General features: G+C 39.0%; 1 protein-coding gene across 1 annotated transcript in view; it reads right to left on the reverse strand.

Annotated features, from left to right (window-relative positions):
* Nucleotides 1-26,722, reverse strand: part of LEW3 (UDP-Glycosyltransferase superfamily protein) — a 42,682-nt gene extending 15,960 nt beyond the window's left edge. The window contains exons 1-5 of the mRNA XM_088963647.1: nucleotides 26,377-26,722; nucleotides 25,725-25,828; nucleotides 25,580-25,624; nucleotides 15,245-15,355; nucleotides 14,796-15,099 (exon numbers count right to left, since the gene is read on the reverse strand). Coding sequence (XP_088819773.1) covers nucleotides 14,796-15,095 — 300 coding nt within the window. The 5' untranslated portion in view covers nucleotides 15,096-15,099; nucleotides 15,245-15,355; nucleotides 25,580-25,624; nucleotides 25,725-25,828; nucleotides 26,377-26,722. The remainder of the gene's footprint in view (nucleotides 1-14,795; nucleotides 15,100-15,244; nucleotides 15,356-25,579; nucleotides 25,625-25,724; nucleotides 25,829-26,376) is intronic.
* Nucleotides 26,723-27,465: the final 743 nt, after the last annotated feature.

Consider the following 27,465-nt stretch of genomic DNA (forward strand, 5'->3'; position numbering starts at 1 on the left):
TTCTTTCCTCCTCTCCTCCTCCTCTCCTTTCCTCCACCCCTTCTACAAAAAAAAGGGGCTCCGCCCCTTCTTCTTTTTCATTTTTGGAACAAAAACAGGGGCTCCGCCCCTTCTTTTTTCCTCCTCTCTCCTCCTCTTCTTTCCTCCGCCCCTTCTTCTTCTTCTTCTGGAACAAAAAACAGGGGCTCCATCCCTTCTTTTTCTTTTTATGGAACAAAAACAGGGGCTCCGCCCCTTCTTCTTTCCACCTCCTCCTCCTCTCCTCTTCTTCTTCTTCTGGAACAAAAAACTGGGGTCTGTTTCTTTTTCTGGAAGAAAGATAGGGGCTCTACCCTTCTGTTATTTCTATTTCAACAGCAAAAACAGGGGTTCATCCCCTTTTTTTTCTTAGACATTAAGCAACGCCTAGGTGGGCGCCTAGGTGACCAGGCGACTAAGCGCTCTCCTGTCACCTAGGTTCACCTGGGCGCCTTGAAAGCTATGACAGATATTGCACAGGTTGCATTTTTGGTTCATTTGAGCCATAAAATACAAGTGGCAAAGCCAAATTATGAAGCTCTTGAGGACCTTCCTTACATTATTCTGGGTTGCATGTTTGGAATAGAGATAACTCGGTTGCAACCAAATGACTGGAAATAGTTCTTCCTTCCATTTTGTGCAATATAGAGTTCAAAATAGGCTGCAACCCTCCTGATGACTGTTGTGGCTTTGTCAAATTGCACAGAGTTACATGCTGAGGCACAGTGTCAGAAATAATGGCTTTGTCAAATTGCACACTTGATGATAAGGACAGTGGCATTGTTTTGCAATCTTTTCAATTTATTGGCATGTTAAGAGTACAATCAAGACCCCTTCTATAGACAGTTGCAACTTGCAACTCTTCATCATTATGGATTGAGGGCTAATAAGCAGAGGATGTGAGCTCATGTTCCAATTCTTTGAGTTTGGCTTGGTCAGGAATTCCTTAGTGCACTGCACTGCAGAGTGTCTGATGAATAATTAAATGCAAGTGAATTTGAGATACCTTCAATGGGTGATGGAAAAAGATGTGATTTGGGCAATTGTAGCCTCAGCTAACCACGCCTCGTACAATTACATCATAGCCCAAAACATTTGTTGTCTATTAACTCCCTACTTTGTCAATCCATCTGCCAGGGTATTAGTTGACCTCTGTACCCATGGATTTCAACCTGCAAATCTTCTGAGAACCATTTAAGTTTTCTAATTTCATTTCTGAAGCACCATGCAGCCTTTACTTCGTCCACAAGCCAACTGCTAACCACCTTGGAGTCACCTTCAATAATCAGACTTTGAGCTCCCATCTCCTTGGCTTTATTTACTCCAAAAGTTGCTGCCATTATCTCAGCCCTTACTGAATATTTCTTTGGGACCTGAGTACATAGACAGGATATTTCCACTCTTGTTCCTTATTGCACCTCCAATACCAGAAGGCCTCGGGTTACCTTTACTACTCCCATCAGAATTCAACTTCCACTTCCCTCTATCTGGAGGTGACCTTTCCCTTGCAACACTTGTCTTTCTAGAAGAGGAAACCGCAACTGCAATAGGGATATTTAATAACCACTCACTTCTCTATTCTTATTAATGGTTCCTGAAAAGATTTCTTTGATGCAACTAGAAGCTTGCAATAGGGAGACCCTTTATCACCAATGCTGCTTATTTTAGTGGTGGAGATCTTCAGAATTTTTTTTTTTTATCAATAACCAGAATTTTTCATTAATTAATGAAAAAGATACAAGTGAGCATCTCGGAGAGAGATAAACTCTCTTAGCTCTCTCCAAGATGACAAACGAATACAGCAATTATAAAACAGCCCAGAAGAGTTGATCTATTCTCAGTTTCTCATCCTTTGCTTTGCCAAAGCATCGGCAAAGGCATTTGCACTCCTTTTAACACACTGCAACTTTATCTCTATATCATGTCATCTTGCGTTAAATACTTAAACTTCCTCCTTTCATTGACAAATTTCCACCAGCCAGTCTCATCTTCTTGCAGCCAGTTAACTACCAACTTTGAATCTCTTCCTACAATCAATCTCATATTCAGCTCCTTGACTTTTTGGATCCCATCCATCACAGCCAAGATTTCTATCCTCAAGGGGTCTCCCACATCTATTGGCCCCGAGTAAAGGGCAACAATTCCTCCCTCCTCATTCCAAAAACCACCTTCCAGTACCTGAAGGGCCCAGATTCCCTCACTACTACCATCAAAGTTCAGCTTAATAAGCCCACCAGGAGATGGGACCCAAACCGACCTGATAACAGCTTTTTAAGAGAAGAATCAGCCACCTCCTTCCACTTTCTGAGCAGGTCATTTGTGAAGAAATATCATCAAAACTTCTCAAGGACTTAACCCAATGGATCATTCTGATGGTAATGGCTTCAATGATTGCTTCTATGCTCCTTTTCTCCGATTCTTTTCTTCCCATATTGTCCAACATACTGCCGCTCCTGTACACCTCCAAAGAGCTCTCCCCCTTCTCTTCCTCCAATTGACAATAGAAGAATCAAACAAGCCTTGAACATTTGGAAGGGGGTTCCACCTGCACCCAAACAAAGAAAAAAACCATTCCCAAAAAGAAAGAAAAAGGGTAGGAAATTAATATGTTAGCAAGTCTCACCATCAGCCTTACAAAGGATGCACCAATTTGGTGAAAGGCACCAATTTTATCTCTTTCTTTGAAGAAGACCACAAGTATTAATTCTTTCTAAGAAGATTTTCCAACAGAAACCACTTATCCTAGGAGGAATAGGCTTATTCCAAACCTCCTTAACCAGAAAGCACAGGAAAAGGATCTAGAAGAATCAATATACCAGATCCTGCAATCCGACTCTAAACGATTCAAGAATACCCCATCCAAATAATGAAGTTTGTTGAGTTGGTCCGGTTTGTTTTTATTTAGTTAGGAAGTTGTTGGGCTTTAGACCCATTAGTTTATGTTTTTTAAGTTGTGACCGTTCAGCTTTTAGTAGCCGCCCTACTAAGGGCATCCTTGTAATATCTCATCTTTTAAGTTAAGTATAAATATAATGAGAGGGGGGCGGATAGGGTTTAATTTTTCACAATCCTGGTTGACTTCCTACTCTCTTCTTCTTCTCCTTTCTTCTCTACTGCGGAAATCTTCATCTTCCTCCTCTTTCCTTCACAAGAAACTCAACTAAATCTGCAATTAGTGATCTCTACTTGGTATCAGAGCAGGCTGAAGATTCCTTGAAGTTGTTCTCTCATGCAGCCCTACATCGGCCGACTACATAGTGATTTAAGAGGCTGATCGAAGCTCTCAGGTAAGCCCAGTTTTTGGATTTTTTTTGTGGATCTGTGTGCCCTGTAGCTGGTCTAGGGTTTCTCATCGAAATTAGGAAAAACTGGAGAAAGGGAAAGAGTCATGTTTCTGTTGAACTCTTCAATTTTGACCTAGGAAGTGGCGCCCTAATTTTTTAGGGTTCCTTGGAGTTTTTTGTAAGGAGCGATTCAAGTCCTGCCTGATTTGGAGGCTTCTAGAGAGGGCTCCTGCCTCTTCTCTCTCTTCTCCCATCCCACAAAAAATGAATCTTTTGTTGGAAGAAAGTCTAGGACACCAGAATGGTGTTGTTGGTTCCAAAAGGTGTTTTGCTTGATCTTGCTGCAAACTTCAGTTATTTTCTTTACATTTTTTGAGAAGCATGGAGGGCCACGGAGTTGAAAATAAGCCCAGGAGTGAAATGGGACCAGTGGGAGGAGGTGCTGGAGACCCTTTCGGGGCTGGAAACATTACTACAGTTAGGTTGGATGGTGAAAATTATTTAAAATGGTCACAATCTGCAAAGATGGCCATTGATGCTCGTGGGAAATTAGGGTATATCACTAGTGAAGAGGTGAAACCCGAAACTAGCAACTCCCGGTGGGTACAGGAGAATTATATGGTGATGACTTGGTTGTGTAATTCCATGTTGCCACATATAAGTAAAATTTTTTTATGGGCAAATACAACTAAGGAAATATGGGATGGGGTAACAGAAACCTATTCACAGAGGGAGAATGCTGCTAAGGCTTATCAATTGAGAAATCAAATTATTGCTACAAGGCAGGGAGATAGATCTATTGCAACCAATTTTTCAGTCCTTAAAACCCTGTGGCAGGAGATTGACCATTTAGAGACATTTTCTTGGGAAACCACTAAGGATGCAACTACCAATCAGAAACATCTAGAGAAGTATAGGGTGTTTGAATTCCTTGCTGGCCTTAATCCTGAGTATGATATTGCACGACAGCACCTTCTTTCCAGGAATAGTGTTACTCTCTCCTAAGCATATGCCTTTGTATCAGGGGAGGAGTACAAGAGAGATGTGATGATGAAAAACCTTATTTCTGATCAGTCTGCCATGGTAAGTGCTGTGAAACCTAAACAAAGTGGCAGTGACATCAAGAAGGAAGATAAAAGAGATCTGATCTGTGACTACTGTAAGAAGCCTAAACATACGAGAGATACTTGCCGGAAGCTTCACCCACATCTTGTGCCAATTAGATTGAAAAATAAGGGAAATGAGCACATGGCAGTTACTGGTGGCATTCTGGCCCCTCCTACTACAGTTGCTCCGGAGTCTGTTGCAGCTGCTGCAGTAAGGGCCGAACTTGAGAGGCATGGGCTACTTCTGAATCAACGGGATACAGCCAGTTCCAGTTCAGCCGCAAGCGGAAAGCAAGGTACAGGTGGCATTGGCGGAGTCCACTCTACTTCCTTTGCTCACACAAGTAATTCACACGTCACTGCAAATTATGTTTCCACTTCAGGTAAGGAGGGACCTCCTTGGATTATAGATTCTGGAGCTTTAGAGCACATGACCCAGAGCTCTACTATTTTTTCAACTTACCAGCTCTGTTCTGGCAAAGATAGGGTCTCCACAGCTGATGGATCTCATGTTCCTATTGCTGGGAAGGGATCTGTCAAGATTAGTGATTCTATTTTTCTACCCTCTGTCCTTCGTGTTCCCAAATTGAGCACTAATTTGTTATCTGTTAGTAGTTTGACTAAGAACCTGAATTGCTCAGTAATTTTTTCTCCTGGTAGTTGTATTTTGCAGGATCTAGATTCAAAGAGGACGATTAGGAGTGGTCGTGAAGTGAATGGAATCTACCTCATGGATGTACTTCCTTCTCATCAGAGTCATCATATCAGCAAGGATGGTGTGTCAGGGTCTGTGAGTCAAATTATGCTTTGGCATAATCGTTTGGGTCATTTACCGTTTTTTTCTTTGAATTTTTTGTTTCCAAAACTTTTTGAGTCTGTTAGTTTGTCAAGTCTGGAGTGTGAAGGTTGTCAACTTGGAAAGCATTGTAGACATTCATTTAAACCTAGTAATAAAATATGTTCTTCTTCTTTTGATGTTATTCATTCGGATGTGTGGGGCCCTTACCATGTTCCTTCTATGGGAAGCTATCGCTATTTTCTCTTATTTGTGGATGATTTCTCACGATACTCTTGGATTTACCTGATGAGATCCCGCGATGAGGTACCATCCTTGGTGAGGCAATTTCATCAGATGGTACTAACAGTTTGGAACAAGAATAAAGGTGTTCAGATCTGACAATGCCAGGGAGTATTTTGAAAGACATCTTGCCTCATATCTGTTAGAATATGGTGTTGTCCATCAAAGCAGTTGCCCCTACAATCCACAATAGAATGGTGTTGCGGAAAGGAAGAAAGACACATTGTTGAGACTGCAAGAAGCATGATGATCACATCTACAGTTCCAATTCGGTTTTGGGGTGATGCAGTTCTCACAGTAGTATATCTAATTAACAGGGTGCTCTCTTGTATACTTGGATTCAGCACCCCATTCAGTCTTCTTTTTCCTTAGGGAGAGATGTTTCATATTCCTTTTAGGGTGTTTGGGTGTGTCTGCTTTGCACATATCCTTGGTCCTCACCACTCGAAGCTTGATCCCAAGGCAAAGAAGTGTGTCTTCCTTGGATATGCAGAGAATCAGAAAGGGTACTACTGCTATGATCCAGTCTTTGGGAGCCGGTATGTTACCATGGATGTTACCTTTTTTGAATCCACATACTTCTTCTCAAAGAATCCTTCTCAAGGGGAGTGTTTTGGGGAAGTGAGTCAGCAATCTATTCCTCTCCCAGTTCCAGTCCTTGTGTCTACTCCTGTGCTTGACCACCACCCTGTGGCACCTACCTTGCCACCTCCTTTGCGTTCTGCTTCTCAGCATTACTTAATTGATAAGCCTACCTCCTTCGCACCTACCTTGCCACCACCCTGTTGATTCCACTACAGCAGAACTCACATCACTTCCTATCGATTCCTTGGAGACTCCAGATTCGGCTACCATGGATTCAGGCATTCCTCTTGGTCCCGCTATTGTTTTAGTTCCCATTGATCCTACTAACTCTGTTATAGATAACCTCGATCTCCCTATTGCTCTCAGAAAAGGGAAGAGAAAGTATATTGCTCATTGTATTTCACAGTATTTATCCTACAGTGAATTTTCTCCTTCCTACCGTGCTTTTCTCTCCTCTCTTGATTCAGTGTCTATACCCAAGGGTGTTAGTGAGGCTCTCTCCAAACCTGAGTGGAAGACAGCTATGCAGGAAGAGATGGCAGCTTTGATTAAGAATCAGACATGGGACATTGTGAATCTACTAGAAGGCAAGGAGACAGTTGAATGCAGATGGGTTTACACAGTAAAATATAAGGCAGATGGAAGTATAGAAAGGTACTATGCAAGACTTGTTGCAAAAGGGTACACACAGACCTGTTGGCATTAATTACTTAGAGACCTTTGCGCCAGTTGCAAAGATGACCTCCGTTCGGATACTTCTTTCTCTTGTTGCCTCATACTCTTGGCCCTTGTTTCAACTTGATGTGAAGAATGCTTTCCTTAATGGGGATCTGCAAGAAAAAGTGTATATGGATCTTCCTGCTGGTTTTTACAATGATACTGAAAAGGGAAAGGTATGCAGGCTTAAGAAGTCACTTTATGGCTTGAAACAATCTCCCAGAGCATGGTTTGACAGATTCAGACAGGCCTTGATTGCTTTTGGCTACACCCAGACTCAATCCGATCACACCTTGTTTGTGAAGCGAAGGGGATCTTTGGTGTCGGTCCTAATTGTTTATGTGGATGATATTGTTGTCACCGAGAATGATTTGAGTGAGATTGATGGTCTGGAAAAGAACCTACATAAAGAATTTGAAATTAAGGATCTTGGAGAACTGAGATACTTCTTAGGCATTGAAGTTGCAAGATCAAAACATGGAATTTTTATCTCATAAAGGAAGTATGTCTTGGATCTTCTTCAAGAGACAAGGAAGCTTGGAACAAAGGCAATCAGCACCCCTATTGATCAGAACCATAAAATCAATGCATCAGAAGGTGAACCAGTAAAGAACATTGGGAGATATCAGAGACTTGCGGGTCGGCCGCTATACTTGTGTATGACAAGACCAAACATCTCCTATGCAGTAAGTGTAGTAAGTCAATATATGCATGCTCCACGAGTCCAGCATTGGGAGGGAGTTGATAGGATTCTTGCTTATCTGAAGGGACACCTAGGCAGAGGCATATTGTTTACTGATCATGGACAGTTGAAACTAGAGGCTTATACAGATGCAGATTGGGCAGGATGCCTTGATGACAGGAGATCAAATTCAAGAGTGTGCACCCTAGTTGGGGGTAAACTTGTCTCATGGAAAAGTAAGAAACAAACAGTGGTGGCAAGATCAAATGTTGAAGCCGAATACAGGGCCATGGCAGATGGAGTTTCAGAACTTCTCTGGATTCGTTCCCTATTAGAAGAGATTGGTGTACAGGCAGAAGAACCTATGATGCTATACTGCGATAACCAGGCAGCAATTAACATTGCCCATAACCCAGTCCAGCATGACCGAACTAAGCACATTGAAGTGGATAGACATTTATCAGAGAGAAGGTAACTTCTAGAGAAGTTTGTCTTCCATAAATTGCTTCTGATCTGCAGCTCATTGATGTTCTCACAAAAGGTGTTGCAAAGAACAAGCTGGAGCATGATCTACGCAAGTTGGGAATGTGTGACATTTACTCCCAACTTGAGGGGGAGTGTTGAGTTGGTCCCATTTGTTTTTATTTAGTTAGGAAGTTGTTGGGCTTTAGGCCCATTAGTTTATGTTTTTTAAGTTGTCACTGTTCAGCTTTTAGTAGCTGCCCTACTAAGGGCATCCTTGTAATATCTCATCTTTTAAGCTAAGTATAAATATAATGAGAGGGGGGCGGCTAGGGTTTAATTTTTCACAATCCTAGTTGACTTCCTACTCTCTTCTTCTTCTCCTTTCTTCTCTACTGCTGAAATCTTCATCTTCCCCCTCTTTCCTTCACAAGAAACTCGATTAAATCTGCAATTAGTGGTCTCTACTAAGTAAAACTAAAACACTACTAAATTCAGCCTCCCTTTGATCCCTTCCAAACCCTAGATTCCAGGCAGAGCCTGAATTTGAGCTAGAAGGTAACAAAAAGGAAGACACGGGCTCATCCTTAAAGATGGACATGCTAAAAAAGATAAAGAAATTGTTCCTTCAAAGGGAGGTTACCCAACCACAAATGTTCCCAGAATTTGACAGGGTTACCCGAGCATCAATTGTATCTAAAAGGGAAGGAAAACTAAAAGAATTCCACAGTCCAACATCCCATTCGTTAAGCCACAAGCCTATGAAATGCTATAATCACCTTTGCCCACAATTTGTCCTTTTCAGCAGGCAATCACCACAACCATTTAAAAGAGCCATGTTCCTTTTCTATATATTCCCAACACCAAGACCCCCAAATTTCTTACTCCTGCTCACCACCTCCCACCAAACCATATGATCCTTCTTCTCCTCACCAGGCTCCCACAAAATGTCCCTAATTAATTTTTCCAATTTTCCACTCACTCCTAGAATTTAAACACTACCAGGTAGTGCACAAGCAAATTAGCTAAAGTAGACCTAATAAATGTGATCCCCCCCAAAAAAGACAAATAGCTTTTCTTCCAAGAGACCAACCTTTTAGTAAATCTTTTCACCACTAGGTTCTAGGAACTAGCAGATCTTTGATTGTCACCCAAAGGAAGCCATAAATAAATGGAAGGCCATTGAAACACCACACAACCTAAACCTTGAGCATTATCTAATATCCCCCTCTGATCCATACTTATCCTTGCAATGCAACTTTTATCAAGATTCACCTTTAAGTTTGACATTCTCTCAAATAAATGAACCACCAATTTCAAATTTCTTGTCCACTTACTATCTCCCCCTTCACAAAACAAGATAGTATCATCTACAAACTATAAATGGGTCTCCCAACAATCTTGGTAAAATGCCATTGTGAAACCAACCGCCGGTCCAAGAGCTTTTGATCTATCCATAGAAAAAGTTGCTTCCTTGATCTCCTCCAATTCAAAACTCCTCTAGACCCAATTCTTAAGATCTTCCAATAATCTCGGCAAAACTAACCCATCCAGCCACACCCAACCCTTAAAAAGCCATTCTAACTCATCTTTGACAAATTATTGAGGAGAGTGGATGAGAGAGATCTTTTTAGAGGGTTTAGAGTGAGTAGGTTAAATCAAGTGATCTCTCACAGTCTCACCTGTGATTTGTAGATGACACATTGATTTTGGGTGACTTTAAGGGAACACAAAATGTAAGAACTCTTACAACTTTGGAAATTGTGGAGAGGATCTCAAGCATGAGAATCAATTTGGCCAAATGTAGTCTGGTGGGACTTCAAATGCGTGGTAGTGAGAAGGAGTGTGCTACAATCTTGGGAGGTGATCATTGAGAGATTTCTGAAAATGCTAGCCACTTGGAAAAAGAATGTATCTCAAAGGGCAAGAGGATCACTTTAATCAAGTCTAATTCATCTAATCTTCCAATCTATTTTTATCCATTTTCAAAGCTCCCATACAAGTAGTGTTGAGAATTGAGAAAATAATCAGGAATTTTTTATGGCATCCTGGGAATGACAAAAAAGACCATCATATGAGTTGGAAGAAGGTATGCAAATTGAAGGAGGCAAGTGGACTAGGAATAGAGAAGGTGAAGGAGAAAAATATGGCTTCATTGGGAAATTGATTTGGAAATTTCCCCAAGAAAAAGGAGGTATTGTGGCATATGGTAATTAAAAGCATTTAGGGGCTTCACCCCATAAATGTGAAGAGTTGCTCCTAGGGCTTTAATATGTGAAGAGTTTAGAGGCATTTCTCTAAATGACATCTTGAGGAGGTGGCAGATTGTCGCTGGATTTCAAATCAGCAGACAAAAAAGAATGGTGGACTAGACTGTCCCAGCAGTTGGTAAACTTAAACTCAACTTCAATGGGTGCTGCTTTGGAAATCCAAGCATAAGGTGTTGGAGGAGTTTTTAGGGAACACAGTGGCAATATTTTACTGAGTTATTCTGACCCAATTGGCTTTGTTAACTCTCTTACAGATGAACTGCATCCTTTGATTCAAGGGCTAAAATTGATGGGCTTGAGTGGTATGAAGGATGTGGAGGTGGAGACAGGCATATTCTCTAGCTGCCAATTTGAATAGCTCGTTCAATTGGGTACCTAGAAGTGCTAATGCTTTAGCAGATTCTTTTGCTAGGATGGGTGTGAAAGGGATCAGATAGAATGGGGTTTCCCTGGGCCAGGTTGCCCAATTGAATAGCTCATTCAATTGGGTACCTAGAAGTGCTAATGCTCTGGCAGATTATTTTGTTAGGATGGGTGAGAAAGAGATCAGAAAGAATGGGGTTGCCCTGGGTTGGGTTATAATCTGTAATCTGTATTCTGTTTTCTTTTCCTGTTGGTTTGAGCTTCTAGAGGATCAGGATAAATACCTGCTTTGTATTCTTTCGCCTCCTGCTGCCCACCCTGGTGAGCAGTTGGGTGTTCTGATTTAATGAAAAAGCTTCAGTTATTTATCAAAAAATAGATAAATAATTAGATAGAAGTAGGGCAATCAAGGTGGAATAATACCAAAATGCCACTTTGCAGTAGTGCAACAGTAGGACTTTCATCCAGTCAACCAAGAGAGATTTGCAATTGGTTGTTGCTAGTTGGCCTATTTCCGGTATCTAGCTTAATTATATTTGTAGATTTAAGCTGGACAATTGGTGGGTTCAAAACTGAGAATGACCGCTTGGTGGAAGCAGTGTTTTAAAAGCAAAAGGCGCAAAAAAAACACAAAGGCAAATTTGCGCCTGAGGCGCAAGGCGCAAAGGCAAGGTGCGTGCCTTTTTAAGAAAGGCGCAAAATTACAAAAAAAAAGTTAAAAAATGTCAGAAAATTCAAAAAAAGTGTCAAAAATTTTTAAAAAAAATGCAAAAAAATCAAAAAATATTAAACATAATGTTAATAAAAAATATAAACTTAAATTTTAAAATAAATGTTTTGAAAAACCTACTATCTACAATTAAAATACATAAACATAACATGTAAAGCGTAATCAAATGAAATTTTAAAAATAAAAGCAAAGATATAAAGCATTTTCAAGCATGTAAAACCCACAATCTCTTTTTTTCCTTAATTGCATTGCTTCAAGTAGCTAATGTGATGTAAAACATATTGCATTCTTGATTCTATGAGTCGCCTTTAAGTAGCAAACCCCCTATTTGCTAATGTTGTTCATTCATTCATTGCAATAAAATACTAGCAGAGGGGGCCCTGCTTTGTAGGGGCTCACTCATAAACTATCAGGCTCAAGCTCGACTCAAATTAGAGACTTAAGCTCGAGCTCGAGCTCGAGCTCAGCTCGAGTCAAAAGCTCGAAAGTTTGAGCTCGGCTACCTTTGATTACAGGCCTCTCAAGCAGCCGAGGTGCCGAGCAGAGGTCTCCCTTAGCTGCTGAAGTGTTGAGCTAAGGTTTCCCTAGGATGCGAGGTGTCGAGCTAAGGTCTCCCTTAGTTGACAAGGTGTCGAGCTGAGGCCTCCCTCAATTGTCGAGGCGTTGAGCCGAGATCTCCCTCAGTGACCGAGGTGCCAAGCCGAGGTCTCCCTCAGTGGTCGAGGTGTTGTCTAGCTCGAGCTTGATTCAAATTAGAGACTTGAGCTTAAGCTTAGAAGTTTGAGCTCAGCTTGGTTCAAACTCGACTACCTTTGATTGCAGATCCCCTAGCAGCCGAGATGCCAAGCTAAGGTTTCCCTCAATTGAAGAGAGAGTGGCATTCTTGTAATTTATAAGGGGGAGAGAGAGAGAGAGAGATGACATTCTTGTAATTTGTAAAAGAGAGAGAGAGAGAGTTGGTAGGAGAGAGAGAGTGGCATTCTTGTAATTTGAAAGAAAAAAAAAAAGCATAACAGAGAGAGTTGGTAAAGAGTGGCATTCTTATAATTTCTATGAAAAAAGGCAAGGAATACTATTAGATTCCATTTCCCTCATCCTCATGCCTTCTTACGTACACATTTCAGCTTAATATATTTATATAGATCTTCCTAAAAGGCAATGAAAATTATAAAATCGTTATTTTTTATGTGAAAAATAAGAATTTCAGACCCTAACATATACTTGTTTGGGCTTGCCTCGAGGGGTGTGGTCGGGGGTCCAGGGACAGAGCCCCCAGTCTAGCCGTTGGATAAAAAAAAAAAGCAAAAAAACGCAAAATTTTAAAAAGGCACACACCTGGGTTGAGGCACAAGGCGCATCAAGCGTACGCCTTTTGAAATGGGTGTGCCTAGGACCTAGGCAAGGCGCATACCCAAAATGCGTCTCACCTGTGCGCCTAGGCATGCCTTTTAAATCATTGGGTGGAAGAAAATGCCTACGATTAGGTCCAATGTTCAGAGAAATGGACCAAGCATAGAATCGGAAAAGGGAGAGGTTCATGGGTCAAAGGTTCAACCCTGGTCAAACTGGAGGTCAAACCGTGATGATGTGGCATATATATATATTATAGGTCATATTGTAGGTCATATAAATACTACATATAATGCAAGGTGCCAACCAGCTGGTTGGTATGGTCTCATGCTAGTTGTACCAGAGACTTGGGATCGAATCCCGCCTGCACCTGGGTTGGGGGATGGGCTACCCCTGTTGTGTTGCCCTTCACAAGACATCGAAAAAAAAATATAAATACTACATATAATATATTTTATAAACATTATTACACTTGCATGTGGTGGATTGATGGCTAGTTTTTAAGTTGGTAAATTACAAAGATCCCCCTTATACTATGGGGTCAGTGACAAACTGACAATTACCCTCTTGAACTTTCATTTGTGACAAATACCCCTTGGTCATTAAGTCAGATGATGGAATGCATTAAATTACCAAAATATCGACTTAGCATTCCTTATTTTCTTTTCCTCACCCTTTTCTAGTAAACCCTAATTAACCCAAAAATACTTCCATTTTCTCCAAAAGAAACAAGCTAAAATAACAAGAATCATTTCACTGACATAGAAAAACAACTTTCTTTAAATTCTTGTTTCATTTCACTGATATGAATGTCTCTCTTCATCATAAAATATAAAAATTATCCACTCATTTCCTCCAATAAACCAAGAAAAACCAAACAAAACCTTAAACTTATATCTATCAGAAAGAAACCTCTACCATTTCATCTGAATATTGAATCCAGCTAGAAATCTGCAAGGATCTATTAGAGCAACCAAGAAGACAAATATTATATTTAGAAAAATAATCAAATCATAAATCATTCAAATAAATAAGAAAACGGTAGTTTGGGAATTTAAAAATTTTTAAACAACTGAATGAGAATCTTTTTTGAAGTTAGCTGACAGAACTTTAACAAAGGGCGTATTTGTCGCAAAGTGAAAGTTCAGGGGGGGTCTTTGTCGCAAATGAAAGCTCAGGGGGGTAATTATCACTAACCCCATAGTACAAGGGGGCTTTGTAATGTACCCTTTTAAGTTTTTAAATAAAATAAATGACCAGGGTTCAAGTCTCTTAACTCACATTTTCTTTAAAGCACGTGTGTATTAAAGCAATATATACATTAAAGAAGCACAAATAAAGGCATTGATTAATGGTAACAAGATACTACACATAAATAAGAGGTTTGGGTTCAAGTCTGTTCATTACCATTTTGAAGTTTGTAGTCAGGTTGTAACCCGGGCAGTTTCATAAAACCAGGACAGGTTCACTGGTTTCCCCGTTAAACCGGCCAGTCAGTTGATTTTTCTGAATAACGGTTTTCAGGGTATGAATGAATTGGCCAAGGGCCCTAGTCACAGTTGAGCCAATCCAACCAGCCGGTCTAGTCCGGTTTTCTAAACAACGATTCATCTATATGCGATACATCCCTGGCCCTCCCAAGACCACAGATAGCTAGGACCAACATTTTTTATAAGCAATAGCCAGGACCAATATTGGTAAGGGCTAGGGATGTTCATCAATCAAATCAAAAACCAAACGGAATAAACAGATTCAGTTCAGTTTATATAGTTTTTCATTCGGTTTTAATTTTAACAAAATTTTGGTTTCAGTTTTTTGGTTCAGTTTGGCAAAAATATCAACCAAAGCGAACCAAAAACCAAATAAGCATATATATAATATAAAATATTTATTAATACATATAATATTATTTATTAACTTAACAGGCTTGTTAATGGGCCCAAACCAAACAAACTAAAAAAACTGGACCAAACCGAATTGAATTCAGTTTGGTTCATTTTGTTAGAATGCGTAAACCAAACAGTCGATTAGGTTCTCGATTCTAATCAAACCCCAATTACATCCCTAAATCAACTAAAACGAACTAAATTATTACAACTTCATCCCATTAAAAACTAAGCATAAGTCAAACCAAACCAAACTGATGTTACCTGGGGTGAGTAAAGAAGCTTGACTCCAAATCGATCAACCGCCCTAGCCTTCAAGCTTTCAGGAGAAGCATCATGATCACCAGTATAGATGACACAGTTAAGATTAGGGTTTTTCTCTTGAATAGCCTTCACAGCACACCATAGCACCCTCTCTCCCCCTCCACCATCATTGGTGTAAGGATGGAAGAAACCAACAGCTCTTTTTCTGTTCCTTCTTCCATTGATCACTACCAAGACAAATCTCAAAAGCAAAGCCAAAAAAGTAGAAATCAGCACCCATGAGAGAACCCTAATCTCCATGAACCTGCATTTTCAAAATTTTATTGAAGTTACATGGCAAAGGAGCATAACTTAACAAGGATGTAGATTCAAACAATCCACAGTTAAATTACCGTGTTGATTGAAACTATAAATAAGACAATTTGATATGGAAGGGACAACAGATATACCTTGATTGCAGATTGCCAGGTTATGACACAATCAACCAAAAACATATTCAGCCAACAAATGACAGTTGTTAACAGCAAACAGGAATGTACATCACATTCTTCAGGTTCAACCTTGACAACAAATCAAAATGCATAGAAATTAACAACCAAAGCATAAAGTGATCACAAAGAAATCCTAGAATGGATAAAAATTCCAGAAAACCATAACAGAAAAGAATAAAATAGAGAATTAAATGCGCAAAAAAACCAATGCATAGGCCAAAAGTTTAATTCAGCTCATCCATTGAACCAATATCAACATTAACACATCATCAACATCATAAATTTATGGAGGTAACTGCATAAATTTATGAACTCAGGCAGGATATACACAGTTTTATGAAGGAACCATAAATCTATCAAATTAGCTATACTACAAAGTACAAACACAGCCAAACAAATCCTAAATTACAAGGAAAACTATACAAAAAGGTTACTCCAAAGTGACATGGCAAACAGGATTTTTTAAGTATGCCTTGTTTCAAAACTCATGTGTGCTATGGAAAAGGATATTTGAAACATATTATGATTAATCATTGTCAACATGGCTTACCCATTTTAGAAACTTTAGATCAATACTGCTATCATGTCCCACTATTTCAAATGCAATCATTATGTTCCCTTTGTCTTTGCATTTCTACTTTGGTTAGGATAAATGAAAAATACAGAGGTAATAAATTGGGTAGAAATAGTGAGCAATAATTTAAGTGCTATCAATTGATATGGCACTGAACAGAATGGGAAGGCAGAACAGGGTCCATGCAGCCGATCCCATATAATTGATGATGAGGATGATCCAATATATTGGAAGTGCCAATTACATTTGTTCGATTATCTAGAAATAGATAATATAAGATTTACACTCCATTCCTCAATTTAACATCTCCTATTTAATATTTCAGTTCATTGAGAAACCGTTTGGTGCCATACAATAAAAATGGAGTACAGAAAATGATATAATAAAGATCAAGAATAGAAAACAATATTGTAAAATCTACTCAAAATATGGTTACTCAATTGAAATAAGTAGATATATATATATATATTAATGAACATACCAGTAATAATTACACAAAAATGAGAAGCTAAAAACTTCAAACAAAAAGCAATGGGGTGTTTAGAATGAAACAAAACTGAGAATTTGAGAAATCTGGCAATGGTACAAATAATTGATGCAAGGGAGATATAAAACAAAGAAGAACTCTCCAATTTCAATTAGATAAAGTCTCTCAAAACTTATTTTTCTTAAAATTAAGGCCTTCATATGAAAATATCTGAAGCCAGATAATACAATTTTAGACAAACTCAAGTTGAATGTCCATCTGATACTAACTTGCTGTTTAGTCCGTCTATGATCCTTAGCATCAAAAAATTCTTCCACCCCTCCTTCCACATTCCAAATTTCTCCCCCTTCCCCTATCTTTGATTTTTCAAGAATCCCATCCTTCCTCCTCTTTTCAAACTCCTCAAAAGCTCTTCTAGCAAAAAGCCTAACCTCCCAAGAAGAACAAACCCAAAGACCTCCACCTCCCTATCAACAAGCATCTTTAAATCCACACCTCCTCCCCTTTTGACACCACCTCTCCATCCACCTTCTTAGCCTCCTTCCTCTTTTCCACCAAACCTCCATTATTATTGACTCTCCCCAGGAGGAGACACCAAAAGATCCAACTTTCTTTCAGGATCCTGCAAATCCTGACTATCCCCACCAGGAACATCAAGTCTCAATTCTCAAACCACTAGATTTAACCCCCTTTCTTTTGTACAATTTTTTTAAATTTCTTGGTTGAACCTGCCCCAATGAGTCCATCTTTCAGACAAAAAAAAAAATTAGTAGCATGCACAGTATGGGTTTTGTTTGAAGCTCTAGATTTGTTCAAATCAGACGATGAAGCAACAAACTCGATCATCTCAAATTCCTTGTCCAGAGCAGGCTCGACACAATCAAACTCCAAAAAAACAGTAATAACTACTCTCTACCCCCCAAGATCCCCCTCCACCTCATCTCCTTCTACCAATCTACTTTACCCTTATTCTCTCTCTCCACCACCTCCGCAACTGAAACCATCCCATCTCTGAACCCATCCAGCTCCCTCACCTCTAACCTTGTAAACAACCAACACTCAACCCAACAACTTCGTCCTAATCTTCTGAACCGGCTCAACAACAGCAGGTGTTAGACAAGGCCCAAACAATTGAACATCTGGCTCTTGTGACAAAACTCCAGTTCCAACCACCTTTAGCTAACCTCCAGAAGGCCAATGTATCTCACCACTAGCTAACAAGAATCAAGAGAATGAATATAAAAAACTCACCAAGATCATCACCAGCCTTTGAACCATCTTTCCTTGACTAGAATTCACCCCAAGACCTCTTTGTTTAAAGCCATGTAACTCATCCGCTTGATTGTTACACCTGTAGACAGATTGGGAATAATTGTTCACCTCCCTCTCTCAACACCCCCCCCCTCCTACCAAAATTATGCTTTTACCCCCAATATTTCCAATCCATCGTCCTCAACCTCCAAATGACCCTTCACCTTCCCAACAGAAACTGCACTAAGAGGACGGACCTCATCCCTCCTAGCCTCTTTCTTCTCCTTCATAATCTCTGAGCAGCACACAAAAGTGACAGAATTCTTTGCCACCCTCCAAATGTTTAGTTCTCCCCTTTTAAAAACGAGCATGAGTCATAAGTTTCCCCTGCAAAATACAACTCCACATTAATTGGTATCTCGGCCAAGTCTTCAACTTCCACTCAAATGCTTGCAAAATCAATCTTTTTCCAACTATTATTTTTGTCATCAAAGCTCAGGAACCTTCCACACCTATCTCCAATCTTTTTGAAGGTTGTTGGACCCCAAGCATGCAGAGGAATTCCCACCACACCAATCCGAACCACTCTTTTTCTCCTTCCATTAAGAATCACCCTTGCCACTAGGAACCACCAACCTAACCTTAAGTCACACTCCCTCTCTAAGTCCAACACCCATGCTGTATCACCCTGCTCTGAAATATAAATGTAGAGAAGATGGGCTGAATGGCCCATAGGCTTTTTATCCTTTTTTTATCTTTTATGTTCTTTGTTGTAATGGGCCTTGATCTGGGCTTTATTCTTTCTTATTTATGTTTTTTAATTTCTGCCCAATTAGGGGCCTCTCTATAAATTACAAAAGTTTAACTTAATGAAATGGAATTAGGGGTATAAGAGAGAAGGTTATGTTCGAAAATCTCTCTCTCTCTCTGAACCCTAGTTGCTGCCACCTTCTTTTTCTCCTTCTCTCTTCTTGAAACCTGATTTCTGCTACTTTCTTTTGATTTTCTACAACTTTTTAAACAGTACTTTCTTTTCAAAAGGCTGTTTTTCTTCTTGGTATCAGAGCAGGCTCAACTTTTCCTTTTTTTCACCTCTTTTTTCCCAAACACAATGTGTATGGAGAACTGAATCGTATGAATAGTTAGAGAAACCTATTTCAACCCAATTGTTAGTGGTTTTTGGAGAGAAGGGGACTGGTTTTGTTGTCCTCCTGACAGATTCAAGTGTGTTGCCTGAAACCCTAATTTTCTGGAGAAATCTGATTGCGGGCCCCACAGGGAGTTTGACCTAGGCGCTCAATGACTAAAAGTCTTCTCATCCTTCATCTTGAAGATCGATTCAAGTGGATTGGTGTTCTGTGAAGTCTACAAGGAGCGGCTGAGATTCCTCTGTTTCTCCCGGCTTCCGGGTGTGATGCAGGTAGCTAGTACGGCTGCATAGAGGTTGGCTCACAACACTGTTTTTATTCTATCTTCATTTGTTGTTATTCGAAATTGTTAGAAGTTATTTTCGAAGTATTTTAAGAAGATGAACCCTTCAGAAGTTGAAAACAAGCATGTTGCTGAATCCGAACAAGTTCTGGGAGCCTCTGTAGACTCTCTATTAACTGTGACCACAGTCAAGCTAGATGGAACTAATTATCTGCCTTGGCACAATCAGTAAAAATTCATATCTGCAATAGAGGCAAATGGGGTTTTATCTCCGAGAGCAAAAAGTCTCTTTCGGAAGATCCATCATATGAAAAATGGAAGCAAGAAAATTATACTGTTATTGGATGGCTTGTGAACTCAATGCAACCGCAGATTAAATGTGGATGAATTCAGCAAAGGAAATTTGGGATAGTGTTGCTGAAACCTATTCCCATAAATTAAATGTGGTCAGGGCTTACAAGCTGAGGATTGATGTGAAGAATTTGAGACAGGGGGAGAAATCTTTAGCTGTTTATTTCTCAATACTTAAGTCTTTATGGTAAGAAATTGATTTGATAGAAGCTGTAGCCTGGGACACCACTAATGATGCTAAGACCTACAGGAAACTTGTTGAGGGAAACAAGGTGTTAGAGTTTTTGACAAGGTTGAATCCAGAGTATGACATCATAAAGCAAAATATTTTATCCAAAGATAGTGTTTCATTGTCTCAAGCCTATGCCTTGGTAAGTAGTGAAGAAAGCAGGAGACTTGTCCAAGTTCAAGGGGTTGGTCTAAATGATCACTTTGCTAATATGGGAGTGAAACCCAAGGGAGTTGCAAGGACTCCAAGTAGCTCAGGGAAGAAAGAAATTATTTGTGAGTACTGTAAGAAGGCAAAACACACTAAAGATGTTGGAAATTGCATCATGAGCTTTCTTCGGTTTCAAAAGAAGTCTAATAATATGAAGGCAGAGAGTGCCAATACTGCTACTGATCCAGATAGTGACAGATACCTAACTGAAGAAATGACTGCTAGTGAGCAGTTAGCAGCTATGAAGGCAGAGTATGGGAAGTTTGGAAGGATGATCGATCACCTAGAGGGTGTGGCCTCTTCTTCCAACCCTCCAGGAAATTCAACATCTTCTACATTTGCTCATTCAGGTATACAGGCTTCTACCAATCATGCAGCTATTTCAGGTAATCGTAGGATCCCTTGGATTATTGATTCTAGTGCTTCTAATCATATGACTAGCCTTTCCACTTTGTTTGTTTCTTATGATTTACTTCCTAGCCATGACAAAATCACCCTAGCCGATGGCTCTCTTGCCCCTATCTCCGGCAAGGGAACCATAAATGCTACAGATTCCTTAGTACTTCCTTCTGCTCTTCATGTACCCAAACTAAATACAAATTTGTTATCTGTAAGTAGCCTAACTAAGTCATTGAACTGTTGTGTAACCTTCTTTCCTCCCTATTATGTTTTTCAGGATATGGAGTCTCGGAAAGTGATTGGGAGTGGCCATGAGGCGAATGGAATATATTTGCTAGACACTCCTGGATAGAGCCATGGACAACCTGGAAAAGCTATTTTTGGGTCTACATCTACAAAGTCCATCAATTGAGTCATGTTATGTCATTTTCGTTTGGGTCATCTTTCTTTTTCTGCACTAAGTCATTTATTCCCAGAACTGTTTAAGGGAATTAGTCTATCCAGTCTTCATTGTGAATTGTCAAAACATTGTAGAAGCAGATATCCTTTGAGTAATGAAAGATCTTCTCCATTTCATGTTGTGCACTCTGATGTGTGGGGGCCTTGCCACTTAACTTCTATGGGTGGCTACAAATATTTTATCTTGTTCATTGATGACTTTTCTCGATTCACTTGGATGTTTTTTTATGAAGTCCCATAATGAAGTTCCCAGACTTGTGAGGCAATTCCATGAATCTGTTCTAACCCAGTTTGATACCATAATTAAAATTTTCAGATCCGACAATGCAAAAGAATATTTTGAGAAAAAACTAGCCTGCTATTTCACTAATTTGGGGGTTATTCACCAAAGCTCCTATGTTAGGATCCCAGAACATAATGGAGTTGCTGAAAGAAAAAATCGGCATATTGTTGAAATTGCAAGAAGTATCTTACTTGCCTCACATGTTCCTACAAAATTTTGGGGTGATGTTGTTCCCACTGCAACCTACCTAATCAACCGTATGTCATCCATTGTTTTGGGGTTTAAGTTTCCCTTCCTTTCTCCTTCATCTGGGCAAGGATCTTTTTCCTATTCCTCACCGTGTCTTTGGCTGCACTTGTTATGTACATATCCCAAGTGTCCAAAGACATAAATTTGAACCAAAAGCCCACAAATGTATCTTCTTTGGTTATTCCCTCACACAAAAGGGTTATTATTGTTTTGATCCTAAGACTGGCACTCAGTATGTCTCAATGGATGTCACATTTGATGAGCTCTCTTCCTTTTATGATTCTTCTCAGGAGAGGCATTGTCCAAAGGGGGAGAATTTGTCACAGTTGTTTGCTCTCCCCCTTCTTGTCCCAATTGAGTCTTCTGTTGAAACTCTTCCTCCTTCAAATGAGTCAAGGGAGGATCAGTCATTTCATTCTCATTTCAATGTTCCTATCCCTCCTCTTTTACCTCTTCGTCCTCTTTTTAATTCTAGGTTGTACCAACGGTAGAGAACCAGAAGTGAGCAGATTGTTTCCCCTACAGCACATGAGCCTCCTACACTTCTAGTCACAGAAGAGACAACAAGTACTGATACAGCCCCTTTGGAGTCATCATTTCCAAACCTTGATATCCCTATTGCTATTAGGAAAGGAAAAAGAAAGTGTATTGCACGTTGCATTTCCAAACACCTTTCTTATAATTTGCTCTCTCCTTCATATTTTGTCTACCTTTCTTCTGTTGCTTCTAACCCAATTCCCAAGTCTGTGTCAGAAGCTCTTACTATTCCAAAATGGAATGATGCTAATGAGAACAAAAATTGATGCCTTGCACAAGAATGACACTTGGGAAGTGGTTGATTTACCTGAAGGGAATGATCCAGTAGGTTGTAAGTGGGTTTTTACCATCAAATATCATGTTTATGGCACAATTGAAGGGTACAAGGCTAGACTAGTTGCAAAAGGTTATACACAGACATATGGGATTGATTATTTTGCTCCTATTGCCAATATGAATTCTGTGAGAGTTCTGCGATCTCTGGTTGCACACTCAAACTGGCCACTTTATCAGCTGGATGTAAAGAATGCATTTCTGAATGGAGAGTTACATGAGGAGGTCTATATGTCTCTTCCTCCAGGGATGTATAAAACAGATATAAAAGGAAAAGTCTGCAGGCTGAAGAAATCTTTTTATAGACTTAAACAGTCCCCTAGAGCATGGTTTGAAAGGTTTAGGGTTGCCTTGTTAGCTTTGGCTATGTACAGACATAATCTGATCATACCCTCTTTGTGAAGAGGAGAGGATCCTTGGCCATTTACCTGATTGTGTATGTTAATGATATTCTTATGACTGGTAATGATGTATCAGGGATTAATGATCTCAAATTTTTCCTTCATACAGAGTTTAAGATCAAAGATCTGGGGGAATTGAGATACTTTCTTGGCATAGAAGTTGCTAGATCCAAATATGGGATCCTTATCTCTTAGAGAAAGTATGTACTTGATTTGCTCTCTGAACAGGGAAGATGGGTGCTAGACCAATTGCCACTCCTATTGATATGAGTCATAAACTCTCTGATTCAGATGGAATATTGTTGAAAGATAAGGAAGTCTTCTAGATGCTACTTGGAAAACTTCTCTATCTATGCATGACTCGGCTAGACATTGCATATGCTGTCAGTTGCATTAATCAGTTCATGCATGCTTCCAAGGATACTCACATGGCAGCAGCAAAGCGGATTCTATGTTATTTGAAGGGTTCCCCTAAAAAGGGGATTCTAGTAAGCATGTCCATATGAAACTTGAAGCCTATACAAATGTTGATTGGGTCGGAACATTGATGACAGAATATCTACCTCTTGATTTTGTAGCTTGGTGGCAGGTAATATTCTCTTGGAGAAGCAAGAAACAATCAGTTGTTGCTCGATCTTCAGCCAAAGTTGAATACAGAGCCATGGCTCATGGAGTTTCTGAACTATTGTGGCTTAAATCCTTGTTAGAGGAACTGGGTATTGAGCATAATAAACTAGTGATGTTATACTGTCATAATCAGGCCGCCATCAACATTGCTCACAATCTAGTGCAACATGACAGAACTAAACATATTGAAGTTGACAAACACTTCATTCGAGAAAGAGTGGCTTCTGGAGAGGTGTGTCTACCTTTCATCATTTCTAAAGGAAAGTTAGCTGATTTCCTCACCAATGGCATTCCCAAGGCTAAACTTCAGCATGATACTGGCAAGCTTGGCATGATTGACATCTATGCTCAGCTTGAGGGGGAGCGTAGAGAAGATGGGCCGAATGGCCCATAGGCTGTTTATACTTTTTATATCTTTTATGTTCTTTCTAAAATGGGCCTTAATCTGGGCTTTTCTTATGTTATGTTTTTTAATTTTCCGCCCAACTAGGGGCCTCTCTGTAAATTACTAAAGTTTAACTTAATTAAATGGAATTAGGGGTGTAACAGAGAAGGTTATGTTCGAAAATCTCTCTCTAAACCCTAGTTGCCGCCACCTTCTTTTCCTTCTCTTCTTGGAACCTGATTTCTGCTACTTCTTTTTGATTTTCTGCAACTTTTTAAACAGTTCTTTCTTTTCAAAATGCTGTTTTTCTTCTATAAACAAAAGCAAACCCCCAACCAAATTTCTAACACCCACAACTCCTTCCTCACCCCATTCAAGCTTCACCCAGACTTCAATTATCTCCCTCTCCAACTCTACTCCAGCAAGCCTACCAACAAGACAAGCATTCAAGATCCTTAACCTCTCATTCAAATTTTCTTCATGTCTCACATCGACCTGAACCATTAATCTCTCATGTTTTGTGTAAAGATGCACAAAACAGAATGTTAACATGACCTCTGCTGTTATTTAGCCAGAAGACAATGAAAATAATTGTGGGAAGAGTGCCAAGTAATAAGAAGAGTGGCAATAGAAGCTCCATTTTTCTGTTGATTTTAAGTACTGTTGCTTTAAAAGCATTTAATATTTGTGCTACTTGACTTATTATTACAACATATTCCAGTGGTAGAAGGAATCACTTATAAACTCTTTTCCTTTATATTCAATGTGTGAGCTCTTGCACTTTGGGGTAAATGTAGTAAATCATCTAGATTGAATCTTGGTTCTAAACCTAAGTGGGTGTATGACACGCTAAATGCAGCAGTTTTATCTCATAGAGGGATTAGATTTAGTAAACTCCTTTGCTCTGACTTTGATTTAGAACCAAATTATATACTTGCTTCCTATTACTAGGACAAAATTCTAGTGAATAGCTAACCCCAATTTTTCCACTTCTAGAAGCAGTTTTCTAACTTTTGCAACTATTAAGTTCTTTTGTCTACATTTCGGATGTAGATGAGCTTGAGAGGAGGTTGGCAGCCCTCAGAAACCCATGAAGCGAAGATTGGAAATATGTTTGGTATCTTTGAGAGTCGATTAACTCAGATTTTCTTTATGCTGTATATTTTGTCTAGCATGTATATTTTGTATAGTGGTCTTGTTGTATATTGGCACAAGGTTAGAATTTTGTGTCCTTGAGGCAATATATGCACATGGCGCCACCTATGAATTAAACTTGGGATCTCTCTTTGGAGGCTTACTTAATGACATGGATTGTAAAATGTCAAATCTTAATTATTCATTGAATAGCAAAAGCATGGACAATTTTGGATGGCTGAAGTATATTCTCACAGCCTAAGGAAAATATCTTACTGAAGGTTTTTTAGATTGATTTATAAATGGGCCATAACACAGTATTATATGAAAGACACAAAAGGGTAGATCTGTTAACAATACATACGCATGTTTTATTTCTTTTGTATTTAGAATGCTTCATTATTTTTTTTCTATTCCCTGCATTTGGTGTTTTTATCTAGAACAATGTAAATTCCAAATTAAAAGGAGAAGGAACTATGGGGATGGAATCAAGGAAAAGGTTTTGCAATTGCTGCTAAGGCTCAGTTGGAAAGAGTACAAATGCAATTATGTAGAGTGCAAAATCTTGTATTTTGCATTATTTTACTTGTATTTGTACTCCTTCCAAACTGAGCCTAAGTTTGTGTTTGATAATTGCTCAAAGACAGAAGGGGGAGGGTGAAGGAAAAGATTCTAAATTTAAAACCCTTGCTAAATTCAAGGCATCAATGGTATGTGATGAAGTTTTTATGGGTTTTCTGCTTTCAGCACCTAGCTCAACTATAATCAAAACTCAATTTAGTGTTTATGCTTGTTGAGCTAAAACTTCAGAGACAAGTACTTCATGAAAAGATGTTTTATAAAGCATATTTGTAAAGAACTGTAAACGACTTCAAAATGCTAAAACGACTTCCTAATTAAAGAACTCGATTCAAATATTAAGAATGGTGAAAAAACACAAACTTGGTCCGTACCTGTAAACGGTAAGATGATTGAACGGTACAAGGTCTCTGGACTTTCTGGAGAAAAGATCAAACAAAACATGAGAATGGTGTTTGGATATACCGACATGGCTAGATGAGAGAACGAAAAGAAAAATGAAAGAGAGAAAAAGCGCACCTGTGAAGATATCAACTACACGGCGTCGGAGAAGTTGTATTACCCTTCGGCGAAATGTCGAGGAAGATGGAATGAATAAGAACAAGAGAATAGCGAGAATAGACCTGGGCGAGAATCACGATTCAGGATTCTTATATACATTGGGTAAATTTCTTAAACTACCTTATTTCTTAAACTATTAGAAATTGGGTAAATTTCTTAAATTACCCTAATGCTTTAGATAATTGATTAAACGTATCTTTATTGTTTAAAATTTTACTAATGCTGCCGTTAATGTTTCTGACATTTGATTAGTATTTCTTTTAGTGATAATGTTCCGTCATTAACCATTTAAATGTGTATCACGTGACTGTTTTAACTTTCAAAAATATTCAATTTATCCTTATTATAACTTTCAGCACCGGCACCAGCTTCGACGGAATATCTCATTGTCCCCTCTAACGCACCGGCACTAGCTAACCAACGTCTCTAGAGGTTTGGAACGAACATCCACATAACGGTTGGTTGGCTAGTTCAGAACAGTGTCTCCAGCACCGGCACTAGCTGGGCTTGAAAAGAATTTTCAGAATAAAACCCAACTCCGAACCCTCTTGGTTCGTGAGATTAGTCGAAAAGTTATTAGTACTAGATCTCTAAGAAGTGACCAGAACACCTGAGTGAAGAACCAAAAGAAGAAAAAAGACGACGAGAGATCAGCACTGCCAGAAAGTTAGCCGAAGATAAACTCTGCTATGAAACTTCGGGCAAGTGGCAATCGGAAGAATGGAGTATAATTGGAAAACGGGAGAGATTTGGTTGGAGTCTTGAAAATTCAGCATAAGAAAATGAGTTATTCCTCTGTTCAGCTCAGTTCAGCCCAGCTCCAGAGAGAGAGAAAGTTGTACGATCAATCCTGATTTTGTTTACTCTCACCTAGTGGTATCTGGTTTCACCCATGAAGAAAACCAGATGCATGTTAATGTCACATTTTGTGGTTATTGATACTACTAGCTTGCGTTGGTTGGTTGCAGAAAGAATATCTATTTAATATAAATAAAAATTTATGGATAATAATATACTTAATTAAATTTAATAAAATAATAAATATATAAATAATCAGGACCATCAAAGCAATAGAGTGAAAGAGGGAGAGATTACTTTTATCATTGTATTTTTGTTTTATATAGTGGAAAAATTGTAAATAGTTAAATAATAATTAATTTAATTTAATAAATAAAGAAATTTAATAAAATGAATGAGATAATACGCAATCAAGTGAGAGAGTAAATATATACACAACTCTTTGTCTTACTTTGCTAGCAACAATAATTTGTTAGATTATTAAATTATTAACTAATTAAATAATTTAGTAAAATAAGTAAATAAATAAATAAAATTTTATGTATTATCAACACAAGATTGGTAAAGACTATCTCAAATTATTTAATTAATTAATTAAGTGTTGTTAATGGGTTGGGATGAACTATCGAGCTACTGAGCCCATGAATAGGCTTAGCCCAATTCATGGCTCGGCTTGGCCTAAGACTTGGCTTGCAGCACAACACGGGCCTGTGCGGGGTTGGGCTAAAATAAATTTTTAAGATCTTTTTCTAATTTATGTTAAGTTTTTCATTATTTTTTTCATTTTTTTTAAACATGGCTTAGCCCGATTTGTGGCCCACCCTGGCCTAAGACTTGGCCAGCAGACCAACCCGTCACATGGCACGTCATGGGCCCGTGCAAGCTTGAGTTGTATATTATA

This window comes from Nelumbo lutea, chromosome 1 (assembly GCF_056320005.1).
Source record: "Nelumbo lutea isolate HS-2025 chromosome 1, American lotus-T2T, whole genome shotgun sequence".
NCBI classification, from domain to species: domain Eukaryota; kingdom Viridiplantae; phylum Streptophyta; class Magnoliopsida; order Proteales; family Nelumbonaceae; genus Nelumbo; species Nelumbo lutea.